This window comes from Bidens hawaiensis, unplaced genomic scaffold (assembly GCF_021521415.1).
Source record: "Bidens hawaiensis isolate Kalapana, Puna unplaced genomic scaffold, B.hawaiensis_p1.1 tig00023043_1, whole genome shotgun sequence".
NCBI lineage: Eukaryota > Viridiplantae > Streptophyta > Magnoliopsida > Asterales > Asteraceae > Bidens > Bidens hawaiensis.
In genome coordinates this window covers 199,868-214,398 of record NW_027493599.1, presented here as the reverse complement: position 1 = coordinate 214,398, position 14,531 = coordinate 199,868, and the positions used below count along the sequence as shown (strand labels likewise).

The following is a 14,531-nucleotide window of genomic DNA, read 5'->3' as shown; positions in this document are numbered from 1 at the left end:
ATGGTCCAGTCGTTTGTGTCGGGTGGTTCAACCGAGTTGACTAGTCAACCCTATAAATCCATAAAAATACAATTTTAGATCAAAAATAAATCCAAAACTACATATTTTTCTAATCAAAAATCAATTTTCAACAAAGTTCGCAGTATATTTATGACATTGGAGTCTTGAATACATCAAGTTCACGATCTCTTAAGATACAACACTCATTATCATCGTCATCCCAACAACAAGACCATAACTATTTTTACTTCCTACAATATAAAATAAGAAGTTTTAGTTACTAATAATCACAATATACTAAAATTACGTCAGATAAGTAACATATATAACAAGCAAACTTGTGTTCGAGAAGTTGGTTCATGCTCTTCCTGACCAAACATGTTATCAGTATCAACATTATGATCTACATGTTTGAATGATGGAGCTTCAATTGAACAATGAAAATTGAAAAGCCATTTTGGAGTTTGGGACACTTAGTTATAATTAGGAGTTTAAATCTCAAAATTGAACATGGATATAAACCTATTCATCGATATGCGTGGGTACTCAAAATTTATTGACTGTTCAAAAACTAAACCGGTACCCTTACAAGACCAATCTCTATTGTACCGGTGATGTCTTCGGTAACTACTTCAAGCAGTAATACAGGTCACTTTGAACAAGTTTTTAAAACAATGACAGAGAGGAAAATGAAGGGGAGGGAGAGTTTGTTTATTTCCTTTTTAGGGATATTTACATATTTCCTTTTCCTAAACCATCAATTATATAATTCAAGCCAAAAAAATCAATTATGTATTTTCCTTTCATAAAACATTAACATATATATTACATATTTATTCATTTTATTAAAAATAAGTTATACAATACTTATTTTACTCTTACGTTTATTAAAGGGTTTTTTAAACATTTCCTATTCGGCGACGGTTACGCTGATAAGTGCTTGTTTTGAGTTCATCACTGGTTCGCTGGTTATACTACTAGCACTTTTGACGTCGTATACGCGCTCTGTCAGTTACGCTGGTAACACGTCTTATGCCAGATACGCATTCGATGCCGGTTACGTTTGTAATTTGTCCAACGACAGCCACACAACAGGTTTTGTTAGGCATCAAGTGCATGTTGTACATGCTAATATATAAACTTGTGCCCAATTGACCAAAATATCATTTCATTTAACATGATAATTTTAACATTGTTAGTGGCTTGTAACTATTTGCAACCAAAATGAAAAATTGTGATTTTAACTTTTTGATTGAAATAATAATTTTGAACAATTTACAGGGATGAAAAATGTAATCTATTCTTAAGTAATTAATAAAATGATCATTGACATTTTGGTTATAACTTATAAACATTAATCAAATAAAGCATTAAGATGTTGACACCTTGCACCAATAGGCATCGAGTACATAAAAAGTCGACGACACAAAAGGACTATTAAGAACACGCATATAGTGATTACCCAGATGTTTTATATTGAATGATCACGTTACCACTTCAACGTATTGTGCACTTTTAGTGGAGGGAATGAGCCTCGACATATTGTGATCACTCATGAGACACAGTTGACGTATCGTGCATTTAGTTTACGGGGGTAGGAATTGAGTTGTTGACGTAATTTTCCCACTAGTTTTAAATTTCCATTATGTTGCATATGTGAAGCATTTTTAGTGGTTCGTTTCTCCCTTTTATACGCATTGGCTTATTATGCGTTCGACATCTATTTGTGCCACATGTCAAGATCTGAATGGTTTATTTGATCAACATTCACAACATTAAAATCTAACCATAAGTATTTTGATCAAATAATATTTTGGTGAATTTCCCTTTCAACAATCTTAAAATTTACAACAATCCATTAGACCGGTCGTTGTGGTTACCGTCTAGGGGCGGTATGGCCTTCACCTCTCCTCCACGCCGGACAACACTCTTGCTGCCCCCACCATCCAAGCATTCCACCGGTAACCATACACCGCCCCGACGCAGTGTTTACCGCCCCCAACTCTGCAAAAGCTGTTGATCATATTTAACTCTTCTAAATAAAAAAAAAATTAAATACCAAAACAATTTCTAAAATATAAATAGAAATAAATCAATAAATAAATAAAAAGATTTGATTCACATCCGACCTTTTAGCTGGAAACTTAATTTAAAAACCATCCAATAACTTAATCCCGAAAATAATTCAATTCAAAATAAACAATCCAATTAAACTTAACCATTAAGCCATAAACTCAAAATCTAATTTCCAATTACCAATCCAATTAAATTACAAATTACCATAAATATATATTATTATAAACACTATAAATATAAATAACCGGATAGATTCAAACCATCCCATAAATAATATCTTTTTCATACCCTTTGACTCTCTCTCTCCACCCGAAACCGACTCTCACCCAAACACACCCCTTAAATTAAATCCAATCAAATCAAAACCCCCAAATCTCCAAACCCTAACCCTAATTTTCCAATCACCCTCAAATCTCCAATATCCGATTCCAATCGACCAATACCCGTTCAATTCATCACCATACAACCATGGTTGTCAACGGCCGTCCGTTAAAACGGATGAAAACGCGCGTAACCGCCGATTTAAACGACTTTTTGACGTTCCCGTCCGGCGAACGCACGGCGGCCGGGCCTTTCAGGGCCACCGTGAGGGAGTTTTTGCTCCGGCACGCGCTGATGCCGCCGCCGTCGTCGCTTATACCGTACCTGTTGACGTGGCAGATGCTGTTTAGGGTTGGTGGTGATGAAGATAGTGGTGACGTGAGTGTGTGTTTGGATGTCGTTGAGGAAGATGTGGTCAGATCTAGGTCGGTTTATTGCGAGCAGTGTCGAGTTGTTGGTGAGTTGACTCAGTGAGTCGGTTAATGCGTCGGGTTGTGTTTCTAGAATTATCCATACCTTTGCCAGCTGGCTTGGCGGGAAGTTTGGTGGATAATTAATAATAATATAATAATAATAATAATGATAAATTAATAATTGTGATTTGTAGATCTAGGAAGTACTTATATAATGGTAGATCATTCAGATTAAGAGGTAATCTTATCTAATTTAATTAATAATTAATAAATAATAATAATTTAGAAATAAAATAATTAATAATAACAAAGAGGAGTGGGGCCAGTTGTATCATGGCAGGTTGCATCAGCGACATTCGTGGTCCTGTTTATGTGCTACGTGTCATATCAGTCACTATTAAACAGATTTACATTGATATTTTTTGATTCACTTAAAAATATCTAATTTTTTTTATTATTATCTATTGTTAATACTTTTATGAATTTCAAGTTAACTTATAAGATTTATTTTTTGTTTTTTGGTTCATTGTCATGAGTTAAAGACTTGTTATTTGAATACCAAGTTTAGTCTTTTGATTTAAAGTTTTTGAGATTTGTGGATATTATCTTGCTGGTTTAGTTTAGCTCATTATTCACTATGTAGTTTATATTTGTATGCTGCTGTTGTATGCATTTTTCAATTTCTTGAAATGGTTATGTTTTTCTAAATGATTTCAGTTTATTTGTCAACTCGTTATGGCTCAGATGTGATATAATTTGTGTGTGGGTATCCTACATCTGTTTTTTTGGGTCTTGTTTATGTTATGTTTGGATTTTTAGTTTAGGCCTTAAGAGAGTATTTTGGATGAAAAAAATAATTTTTAAGATTTTTAAGATAATATTTAATTATACTTCATATATGAAGGCTGGAGCGGGAACCCAGTATGTGGAAAGAGGTACCATTTCATAATAAAGGCTGATGGTGCTTCCATTGGTGGCTACAACAAGCCATGCGCTGGTTGTGGTGCTTTTGTCCATTTGTCTGACTCAAGGTCTGCCCTCAAATTTACCTAAAAATACAAATTTATATGTTTTGGAAAGAATACTAGTGTTAAGTTGCATATAAGTTCACATCCATATCTATTTTATAAATAGATTAATGTATTTGATGCCGAGCATTTACTTTGAATCTTTAATTCATTAATTGTTGATTTTAAACTTTTGCAGGTGCAAGTCATGTAACCATGTGTTGACTACTGAAGATGTTGAGGACTGGATGTATAACCAGCTGGATGATAATAGTCATCTTTTACATGCTGTTGTTCATACAAACGGTTATGGTCACATTCTCAGAGTCAATGGCAGAGAAGGCGGGTCCCAGGTCCTTTCGGGTCGCCATATCATGGACTTCTGGGACCGCCTTTGCAAGGTTCTTGGAGTCAGGTAAGGTTTTCTCCTTTACGAGCATGTTCATTTTCTTAGTTATGTGCATTAGCAACGGAATCTTGTTTGTTTAATAGTTTGTGTTCAATTGTTTCCGTTTATTTACAAGCCTATTTATTTTATTAAGACCACTCTTATAAGTAAAACTACTTGCATCACGACTCGATCTTTATTAGAATACAAATTATTGTTCAGGCTGAAGGTGTAATGTTGTTTTTTTTAAAAGTAAAAGAATATAAAATATGGTTTGTTTTTTCTTCGTTCAAAATGTTATGCTTAAAATTGATTTTAGTGAAACATTCGTGTGCCTTCATCATACATTATCCCTATAATCAAAGATAGCTAAAAAAAATAAGTCAAATGGGTTGGAAGTCAACCATAACGCAAACAATTCTTTACAACTCGTTGCAAGAAACTGCGTTCAAAGACTCTGATTTGTTTGACCTGTTACTCACCATCTGTGCCTTGTTCTAATGGCTAATGAATTTCTGTTTTAATATTTGTGAGCAGACAAGTCAGCGTTATGGATGTATCAAAGAAACACGGTTTGGAGTTTCGGTTACTTCACTCGGTTGTTAAGGGTCATCCGTGGTATGCTGATTGGGGATATGAATTTGGTGGTGGAAGTTATGGTATTACTCATGAAGCCTATAATAATGCAATTGAAAATCTAGCAAACACGCCTTTATCCTTTTTGTCTTCGCAAGGGCGTAAACCCAGAACGCATCTTCATGATTTGCTTGACTTTTACCGGTCTATGTCGGATCAAGAGCTTGTAACTGTTAGGGATTTGTTTCAATTTATAACTAATTTATTGCATGATGGTGATAAAAGCGGGACATTGGGGGATTATGGGACTGTTAGAAAGGTTAAGTCAGGTGATTCAAGGGTGTTGTGTGCTTGGAATATGAGTGATGTTGTTCGTGTTGAGGAAGCGATGCTTAAAGTTTTGAAGGCGGTTAGTGGGTCTTCGTGGGTGAGCTGGCGGTCTTTGCGTGGGGCAGTTTGCAGGGTGGGTCAGCCTGAGCTTTTGGATTATTGTCTTAAGGAGCTTAAAGGGAAACAAGCAGCTGTTGGTATGGTGGTTAATGCCAGGTCTAATCCGGATTCTGGTGCTCTTGAATACAGGTAATGCTTCAGTTATTTTTTTTAATTGATTTTAATAAATAATTCAATTTTCATGATTCCGTTTAGTTCATTAACTCAAGTGTTTATGGGTAGTGTACTAATGTTGTTCAAAAAACTCATGTCTTGCTCGAAATCGACTTGTTAAACGAGTTGAGCCTGAGCCAAGGTTGATTAGGCTCATGGCACGCTTGTTTGCTGGTTTGTTTTAGTTTTAAACAATTATAACTCAAATTTTAATATATTATATTAAGTTATAAATTAAGTAGTTCATATATTTTGCATTATGTGTATGCTACAAATTTAATTTTTAGTTTCTACAATAGATCAGTATGTGTAACACATAAATACATTGAAATTAAAAACAAAAAAACAAAACCCATGAGTCGATCTTGAGCTTAACATTTCAGCTTGTTTAAATAAAAGAACTGGAGGTGGGCTCTGCTTGGCTCGTTTACAACCCTCATGTTTTGGTAAATGTCACTCGCTGTTTGTCATATGTGGTCTTTCTAAAACAGAACAATTTTCTCACTATTGCAGGATTGAACCGGGTGGCCACACCAACAACTGCTCAATTGCAAGCAGCCTATCTGAAAATAATTTAATCCGAGATCTAAAATACTTATACGAAGCGTTACTCCATCCACAGTTTATGGTAAACCATATACCTTTCACAAAGAGGGACGCAGCCGTAGATTCAGCCATCAAAATCCTCGATTGCAAACATTTTGTAAAAAATTACCACCCTGAAAACTCGTTCACAAAATCAAACCCTGATTCCCTAATACTCTCGTGTAAACCCGAACTCATCGAAGAACCTAATATAAACCCGCCTCCCGAACACATAATTCTTCCCGTTAACGCCACTGTTGGTGACCTTAAAGCTGAAGCATCGAAAGCGTTTCAAGAAGTTTATTTGATTTTTAGACGGTTTCAAGCGGAAGAACTTGTTGGATACAGAGGTGTAGACGAGTCCACCCAAATCAAGCTTCTGATCGGGTCAAAGAATGAGACGGTGGTCAATGTTGTCGGGAAGTGTTTGGGGAAAGGTGGGGGGTTGAGTCGGTTTAGGATGGAACGAGGGGAGGAAACATGGACTTTGGATTGTTGTTGCGGAGCCAAAGATGATGATGGCGAGAGGATGTTGGCGTGTGACATGTGTGGTGTATGGCAACACACTCGGTGTGTTGGTATTCCGGACACTAGTTTGGAGACTGTGAATTTTGTTTGTTGTAATTGTGACGGTAGTGGCGATATGGTGGCCGATGGTGTTGGTGATGTGGAGGATGTGGTTGGGGGTGGTGGTTTGATGTGTTTCAGTGGCTGATTTTTTTGTTGCCTTGGTAAATATTTTTGTAAATTATTTTGGTGTTTTTAGAGTTGCATTAGGTTTTTTTGTGTAGGGGGTTGCTTGTCTAATGTGGACCAGAATGATGTAAATATTTAGATATGTGATGGTTCTCTAGATTAAGGTACTTTGTTTATCTAATGTATAAGAACAGAAATGAAAAAAAGAAAAAAACTCGTTCATTTTGAATTTCTTTTAATATCTGCAATGTAAAATTATAAACGGAGGGTTTTTAGCCAGCAGCCCTATGAGTTATAACAATAACAACCCAAAACTGGTTTTCAAATTGGCCCGACCCGTTTGTATAGCAGCAGTTAAAGAAACATTCCCATTTCGAAACTAGCTTTCTTTTTCCCTAAACCGATTATAAAACGTTCTCGTTCAATCAATCGAATTTCGGAATAAAGAACAAACTTCTAAGCCTCAAAGCAGTATTTTTTCCCCTTAACTGGTTTATAATCCAGATCGAATAGGGTTGATAGGTTCACACATTCTTCCTTCTAAATCGGTTTATAACCTTAACCTTGATCCCGGTTGCTCATCCATTTTTGAGAAACAACCTTCCAGTCAATTTATGACATTTCTTTTTAAACATGCATTTTTAACCTTTATGACTTATGAGAAAGTGAGAAACAATCATTTATGACATTTTCTTAAACATGTTATTTTGAAATAAATATCTTATTCATCTTAATTTTTATTTTGACGCTTCGTTGCTCGTTGTAAAATTCTTATAGATGAGATTGTAAACCAACTACGTAACAGATAATTCATATGATTGGTTGTGTTCAAAATTTAATAAAACTTGCATTCACTAAATTTTCTAACAAAAATGAGTAAAAAATCATTAAACATATGATATGTATCGACTATTGTTATGATTATATATAATTAAAATGCATTCGGTCATAGGTTTCACTGTAGCAAAAACGTACAAGTATCTAAAGAGTTGGTACAACATTGAGAAGCATGATATTGTTGTGTGTGGTCACGTGTCCACCACATTTGTTTGTTTCTTCAGACCATAGATAGAGAGAGAAGGTGCTAGAAAGAGAGAGCTTCATTCCAGTATATACAACGACACGGATTTTTCTATTTGACTCCATGAACCCTAATTTCTCACCTTGATGTTTAAAGAGCCTAACAACGGCCATGTCCGCGAAGCTATATATATGGCTGTGGTTGTCTCTTGCTCTCCGATGATCTCTTTCTCTCTATAGTCTGTCTACAGTCTAAAGCCGATGTCTTCTTCGATGGCAGTTTGGACAATGTTAGTATCAAATTAAAATGATTAGAATCTTCGATTAGTTTCTGGATTATTGATTTGATGAACTATGATTGTGATTATATTCATTTGTTATTATTTAAAGATACAATAGTCAAATAGTATACACTTATGGTATATGTTTATTTTACATAACTCATAGACGTAATTGGTTGTTTAAGTTTTGTTGGCTACTGAAGTATTTTTCAATATGACTCACACATGCAAATAAATAGTTGTAAAATTTATTTATTTATGAGTCATACATGAGGTCTCTGTGGTTTGGTATTATTTGGAGTCAAAGTATGTTCATAGCAAAAGCATATTGCTTTTTTTTTTATTTACTTGGCCAATTGTCTGCTGTTTTTTGAGCTGCATTTGTTGTCTATTTTGTTTGTTTTTTAATGATTACTGTGGTTTAGCTCTTTTGTCGATTAAGAAATACTTTTTGGCAAAAATTGATTATGATTATTTCATTAAACAACTTGCATCGAAGAAAGCTAAAAAAATAAATTTCATGCAATCATTATTTTCCACTGACACAATTTAATTTAAAGAAAAGAAATTTAACTCCGCCAACTATAAACGTTTTGGTTTATTATTGCCGGTCCCAAGCCCGGAAAAAGGAGGAAGTTTTATATTAAAAAAGTTCAAAAAAAAGCCCCCAACTTGAGTGTTAAATTGAGGCCTCTAAAAACCTTGGGCCGTCACTGCCGCAATGTGCGAGTTTTTATATGTTACGGTTGATGCAACTATATATTTCTTGTATTTTGTTGCAACAAAAGAGTATTAAACAAAATCTAATCATTACTTGTTACACTAGTAGAAGTGTAGAAGCAAAGTTCAAAATACAAAACACAAGAGCAATTACAAAGCATATCAATAGCAAAATCATCGTCACTAGTTTCGGAAGAAGAGCCCGAGCTTCCCTCCGGTTCGGAACTAACCCAAATCAGCAGCTCCAAGCTACGATGATTGTCTGATAAAACCAGTTTCAGATCATCGATATTAGCCGCCGAGCTTTTTATACAAAATTTGAAAACATCACCGTAATTGTTTGCAATACGGACGCTAGTCTTTCCAATATTAAAATTTTGAACAGATTTTTTATGGCTTTGGTACTTGCCTATCATATTAGGTGTAATAGAGTGATCTTGAACACATGTATTATCCTTGTAATGAATTTTTGTACTCAATTCGTAGAAAGCTAGAGGGTTTGTTGTTACCTCCAGTATTATGTGATTGCTTGCAAGTGGCTTCATTTTGAAAGAGACAGACATGTTGTGAGTTAAACGAAGATCAGATAGATTATGTGGGTGTGAAGAGAAGGGTTTAAGATTAGTTTGTTTATTTATATAAACGAATTTAAGTTATCAACCATCTATCAATTGAAGTGTTTCAACAAATTCCAACTGTTGAAAGCATTAAATTGTTTGTTAATGTCACAAGAATCGAATCATAATCCGACTTTTGGGTTTTACTCGTTGTACGTTGGGAAAAAAAACTAATTGTCTATACAATTAGCAAAGAAATAATATCTTTGGAAAATGAATATTAAGGATGTGTTGATGATAAAGGGTGGACCTATGTAAAGATCAAACTTTTTTTATTCTCCGGGGAATATGAAGAACAAAGGTAAATTCACGTAAATTCAATATATAAAAACATACCTTAGACTAATTTTTATAGTTTCACCTTTTCTCACATTTAAGATATAAATTTCGGTAGGAAAACTTTATACCTTTAAACAATAAAATAAAAACATATCCAGACCAAAATACTTGCACTAGATGCAACTCATGTCACAATAAACCTATGTTTTAAACGGCAATCTTAGAACTAAAGATTCATCAATCAACCACAACTAGTTTCTGATACAGCTCTCCGGATATAGCAGCCTCCATAGTATCTTCAGGATTTGAATCACCATTACCACCACCACTCTTATTATTATTATTATTACTCTCCATATCCTCCTGTTTGACCACCCCACCTTCTTCAAGAAACAAAGTCAACAAATTCTTTGAAAACCCACTAAGCAAAGCCACCCCTTTCTGATCACCAGTCACCGGAGTCGAACCCGAATCTCTCAGATTCCGAAACACAATCTCCGGCACCCTCTCGTACCCGCTCGCCTTAAATTTCCTCACTATCGCCTCATAATCAGTCTCCCACGGGTCCGAAGAAGCTTCATCAAACTCCATATCGCTAAACACGAACACCCGTTTCACCATGTCATCTTCTCTCAACTTCGAGTTCACAGCAACTTCAAGCATTTTATCGAACACCTTTTGGAAATTTGTGTTCATCCCCCAATCCATGTTGCGAATGAACTCTGTTTTTGATTGGAGGTCACGCCCTTTGATTAAGTGGATTTCGGGTGACTCGCTGAATGTGATGACGTGGCCTTTCCATGGCTCGGCACTGAGTTCTGATACCAATAAACCGAGTGCAACCGACACCTCCATTGGTGTACCCGACATGCTACCGGATGCGTCACACACTGCAATGCAGTTTGTTAGTTTACCCTTCTTTAGTAAATCATCCACCATTCTTTTCCATTGAAGCTCAGCTACAATGGATGCCCCGCTCCCCCGTTTCAAACCACCGATGATTTCGTGAGGCAGTAATGCTCCTGTAATTGAGAATATATTATTAGAATTTATTGTTAGGCCTGTAAACGAATTGAACATTCAACGAACAGTTCATGAACCGTTCAGCAGGAGGTTGTTTATTTATTAAACGGATGGACATGAACACAAATTTAAGTTCATCTAGTTGAACAAACAAACATGAAAATATGTCTCGTCCGTTCATTTAAATTTGTTTACGTCCGTTAATTTACGTTTGTTTAAGTTCGTTAATATATATTTATTTTAATTTTTTTGGCCCGTTACAGCTTAGTATTGGTTGGTAACCTTTTAGACTTAATACATTGTGCCTCACATTACTTTTAACTAGTTTCAGCACATTTATGATCGTTTATCTATGTTCAATTATGTTCATTCGTTTATGTTCGTGAACCGTGGTTTTATACTGTTAATGAATGGACATAAACGAACATGAACAAGAAAACCTCGTTCGTTTAATTGTCCATGTCCGTCGCTTAGTACACAAACCATAGTTAGAAGATATGATTTGATTAGGTTTCCTTTGTAACTATCCACATTATAATCTATATATATAGTTGATCAAATAATACACAATACACTATACCTGCAGCGATCTTTGCATCACCGGTCTTCACGTTTTCTAGATAGCCACGAAATCGTTCATTGTCCCGATGCAAGAATATATCCGTGTAGTTTTTCATGGCTACAGATGCAACTCTATCATACGAAATCGAGCTCCATTGCTTTGCACTCATGCAAACTTCTGGTAATTTCAAGGCATTGTGAAGAGGAACAAGAACTTGTTTCCTTAACAGGTTTTTTACTCTAAATGCATAATTAGCATCATCAAGTTCATCAAGTTCAGGATCCAAATTCCTCGGGTAAACTAATCTAGCAATCGACTCACAAATCAGCATGGCCTTATCGTATGACGAGTCAACACTAGGACACCACTTTGCAGCTAAACTAATCTTCGTATAATCACCGGAATTTAACGACTCGATATCAGATTTTAAACGTTCTGCAAAGAACAACGATACCTGATCGTGGAGAAACCTGTAATCTGGATCTGAATTGTATCGGTCACGTGCCTTATCAGCCATGGCGGATTCCTTTTGTTTCCTTGAAGCTTTGGCTCTCGCTTTCTCTGCCATCATTTGGGCCCTGTTTGCTTCAATCCGTTTCTCTCGAGGTACTGCTGCTCTTAATGCAGCTTTCGTCTCCTTGTCGGCATTGTTGATCTTCTTCTTCAAAAGGAAATACCTCTTCCGCTCTATACCTGAACGATAATTGACACTAAAACTTAACAAACAAGAAAAGAAAATTAACTTAAAACATTGATTATTACTAATTTGTAATAATAAATGTCTTTATATAAAAGGAAAATGACCAAAATGTCCATTTGACTGTGAATGTCGACAAAATGTCTATATTTGACCAGCCAATTCCCAAAATGTCTATCCTAAAACCCGTGGACCCGATCACTTATTAATCATTACTCGACTGGATTTTTAACCAACTAGATTATGCCCCTTACCCAAAAAATCTTGCTGAAAGCCAAAAAAACTCCTCGGAAGCCAAAAAAAAAATACCGTCAGAAGTAAAAAAGGCAAAATAATCTTGTGGAAGCCAAAATAATCTCATCGGAAGTAAAAATAAATCGTCAAAAGCCAAAACAATCTTGTCGGAAACTAAAACAAATCTCATTGGACACCAAAAAAAATCTCGCCCGACGCCAAAAATAACTTTCATTAGAATCCAAAATATTCCCGTAGGAGCACGCCTAAAATAATAATAATAATAAAAGAAACTAGCAAACCAACGGGTTTTCTTGACACGTGGGAGAAAATACTTGGTTAAAAATACCGTAGAGTAATGATTTAAAAGTGATCGGTACCCTAATTTTGGGAATTAATTGATCAAATGGACATCAAGTTACTCTCATTGCCACTAACCGGTCAAACGGACATTTTGGTCATTAACCCTTGTATAAAATCTAAGAAACTTAACCAACAAGTAATCCTATTTAAATCAACAACCCCTACACTTTCAAACCCGATCACTTTTAACCCATACCTTTCCCTTTCCTCCATTTCTTCTCAACCCACTCCTCTTTCGCAACCGATCGCACTTCAGCACCTTCGATCAACCTATACAGAATCTCCACCAAGTCCTTAAAGTACCCAAACTCAACCAACACCGGAATATTACACGCCAGCGTCTTCGGATGATGCTCATGGACCCAGATGGCTGACGTGTAAAAGCTCTGTCTATCGGACTTGCCGGTTCCTCGTACGCCTCTGAGGTTGCAGATGAGCTTGAGCGTGGTGAGTGGGTTGTGGGCCCAGGCCAGAGTGAGGTGGTGGGTTATGGTGCCGGGTGAGGTGTCGGGGACGACATGGAAGAAGAAGTCGAGGCAGGGGTTTTGGGAGGTGCGGTAGGTGGCGGATGAGTTCTCGGTGAAGGTCAGAAGTGGGTTGTGGTCGTCGTCGTCGTCGGTGGTTTCCGGTGAGGAGATGGGAGAGTGGTGAGTCATGGAGGCGTCCGTTGGAAGTGACGGACACGTAATTTTGACGAATCCATTTAATAATACCCTAACGCTACTAGTAGCGTAAGCCCCACGTATCATGTTTTAGGAAAGACCAACAAGGCCCATTATAATAAAAAAATTTGGTTGTGTTTGGATTCGAATTTAGGGGTGTATAATCTTCGGCCCAAATTAGGGGTGTTAATTTATGACACAGATTTGTTAACACGACACGATATCACGGGTTTAACCAGATTCAGATTTGGGTTTGGGCTTAACAGGTTTCGTGTCTAAAACTGGTTAATCTATTTAAGACATGTTGAAATTTGTGTCTTAACATGTTAAAGACCTGTTAACCTATTAGTAACGTGTGTAGATATTTTAAATAAATATACACTCCTAAAGTCCTAAACCTAAAGTTATACTTACATAAATAAATCAGTTTTTTTTTAAATCCAGTTTCGAATATGTAACCCGGTTTGGTATTGAGAAAAATCAGATAGAGTTCGAGTACGGTATTGAGGAGAAAAACTCTACCCTATGTACCCGGGTAAGGTATGATCAGGTTTGGGTATTGGAACCGAGTATGACCGGGTATTAATACATGGTTTTAAACTTGTAATATTTTTTATGCATATTTAAATTCGTCTACAAATTAAACTTGTTTTGTAATTTATCAAAATAATTAAAAAATGTTACAAAAACCATAAATTCACTTAAGTACAAATTATTTAATTTATAATATGTATTTTAAAAGAACTTAAATATAAACATTATATAGTAAACATAAAAATATTATAAAAACTTATGTATTTTTTCGGGTATTAAAAAAATTGGTATAGGGTTTAATCGGGGTATGATCAGTTTTGGGTATTTATGGGTATAAATTGGGTACGGTTTCAGCAGACCCGACCTTGACCCCATAAAGGCTCGGCCGAGGGCACTTAGAATGAGATGCTACGAGAAAAAAATTCTAAGCAAAATGCTAGCTACAAACGGTGGTGTTTAAGGTTTTCAGTAAGATAAAACGGAGAACACTAAAAATAAATGAGGAAGATGATAAGAGAGTGGGTGGTGACCATTTAAAATTCTATATTAAATTTTTAAAAAATAAAATTTAATTACAAAGGTTTAGTCAAAGCAAATTGACGTATACATTTTTTTTCTACTTCCCCTTATCAATTTAATAATATTGTTGACTTTAAAATAATAATAATATATAGTATATATTAAAAGAAACCTAAACTGTTTAAAGGTAAACTATAAAATTTTGCATTTTTATTCCCTCAACTTTTAATTTATATTATGAATATTGGATTTTAATAATCCCTATTAAATCATATTGGCCAATAATAATCCATATTTATTTTATCGCCACTGGCGGTACCAAATTCAAAAAAGTTGCCGCCTCGTTAAAAACGAC

General features: G+C 35.6%; 2 protein-coding genes across 2 annotated transcripts; one reads left to right on the top strand and one right to left on the bottom strand.

Annotated features, from left to right (window-relative positions):
• Positions 1 to 2,324: 2,324 nt before the first annotated feature.
• LOC143566737 (PHD finger protein At1g33420-like) lies at positions 2,325 to 6,865 on the top strand. The gene is made up of 5 exons (XM_077053355.1): positions 2,325 to 2,854; positions 3,715 to 3,841; positions 4,017 to 4,232; positions 4,743 to 5,360; positions 5,898 to 6,865. Exons 1-5 carry the CDS (start codon positions 2,545 to 2,547, stop codon positions 6,682 to 6,684), a joined length of 2,058 nt encoding a protein of 685 aa, XP_076909470.1. The 5' UTR covers positions 2,325 to 2,544; the 3' UTR covers positions 6,685 to 6,865.
• Positions 6,866 to 9,690: 2,825 nt separating this feature from the next.
• Positions 9,691 to 13,126, bottom strand: LOC143566736 (uncharacterized). Its single transcript, XM_077053354.1, has 3 exons — positions 12,658 to 13,126; positions 11,186 to 11,860; positions 9,691 to 10,604 (listed from the first exon to the last, which is right to left on the bottom strand). Exons 1-3 carry the CDS (start codon positions 13,115 to 13,117, stop codon positions 9,820 to 9,822), a joined length of 1,920 nt encoding a protein of 639 aa, XP_076909469.1. The 5' UTR covers positions 13,118 to 13,126; the 3' UTR covers positions 9,691 to 9,819.
• Positions 13,127 to 14,531: the final 1,405 nt, after the last annotated feature.

Bases quoted from the DNA above. Each gene is read 5' to 3' on its own strand.
- LOC143566737 (XM_077053355.1), top strand. From the start codon at position 2,545: ATGGTTGTCAACGGCCGTCCGTTAAAACGGATGAAAACGCGCGTAACC. The intron at 2,855-3,714 runs GTGAGTTGACTC...TCATATATGAAG, and splicing joins CGAGCAGTGTCGAGTTGTTG to GCTGGAGCGGGAACCCAGTA. The intron at 5,361-5,897 runs GTAATGCTTCAG...TCACTATTGCAG, and splicing joins TCTGGTGCTCTTGAATACAG to GATTGAACCGGGTGGCCACA.
- LOC143566736 (XM_077053354.1), bottom strand. From the start codon at position 13,117: ATGACTCACCACTCTCCCATCTCCTCACCGGAAACCACCGACGACGAC. The intron at 11,861-12,657 runs GTATGGGTTAAA...ATTATCGTTCAG, and splicing joins GAAATGGAGGAAAGGGAAAG to GTATAGAGCGGAAGAGGTAT. The intron at 10,605-11,185 runs GTATAGTGTATT...TCTCAATTACAG, and splicing joins TGATGCAAAGATCGCTGCAG to GAGCATTACTGCCTCACGAA.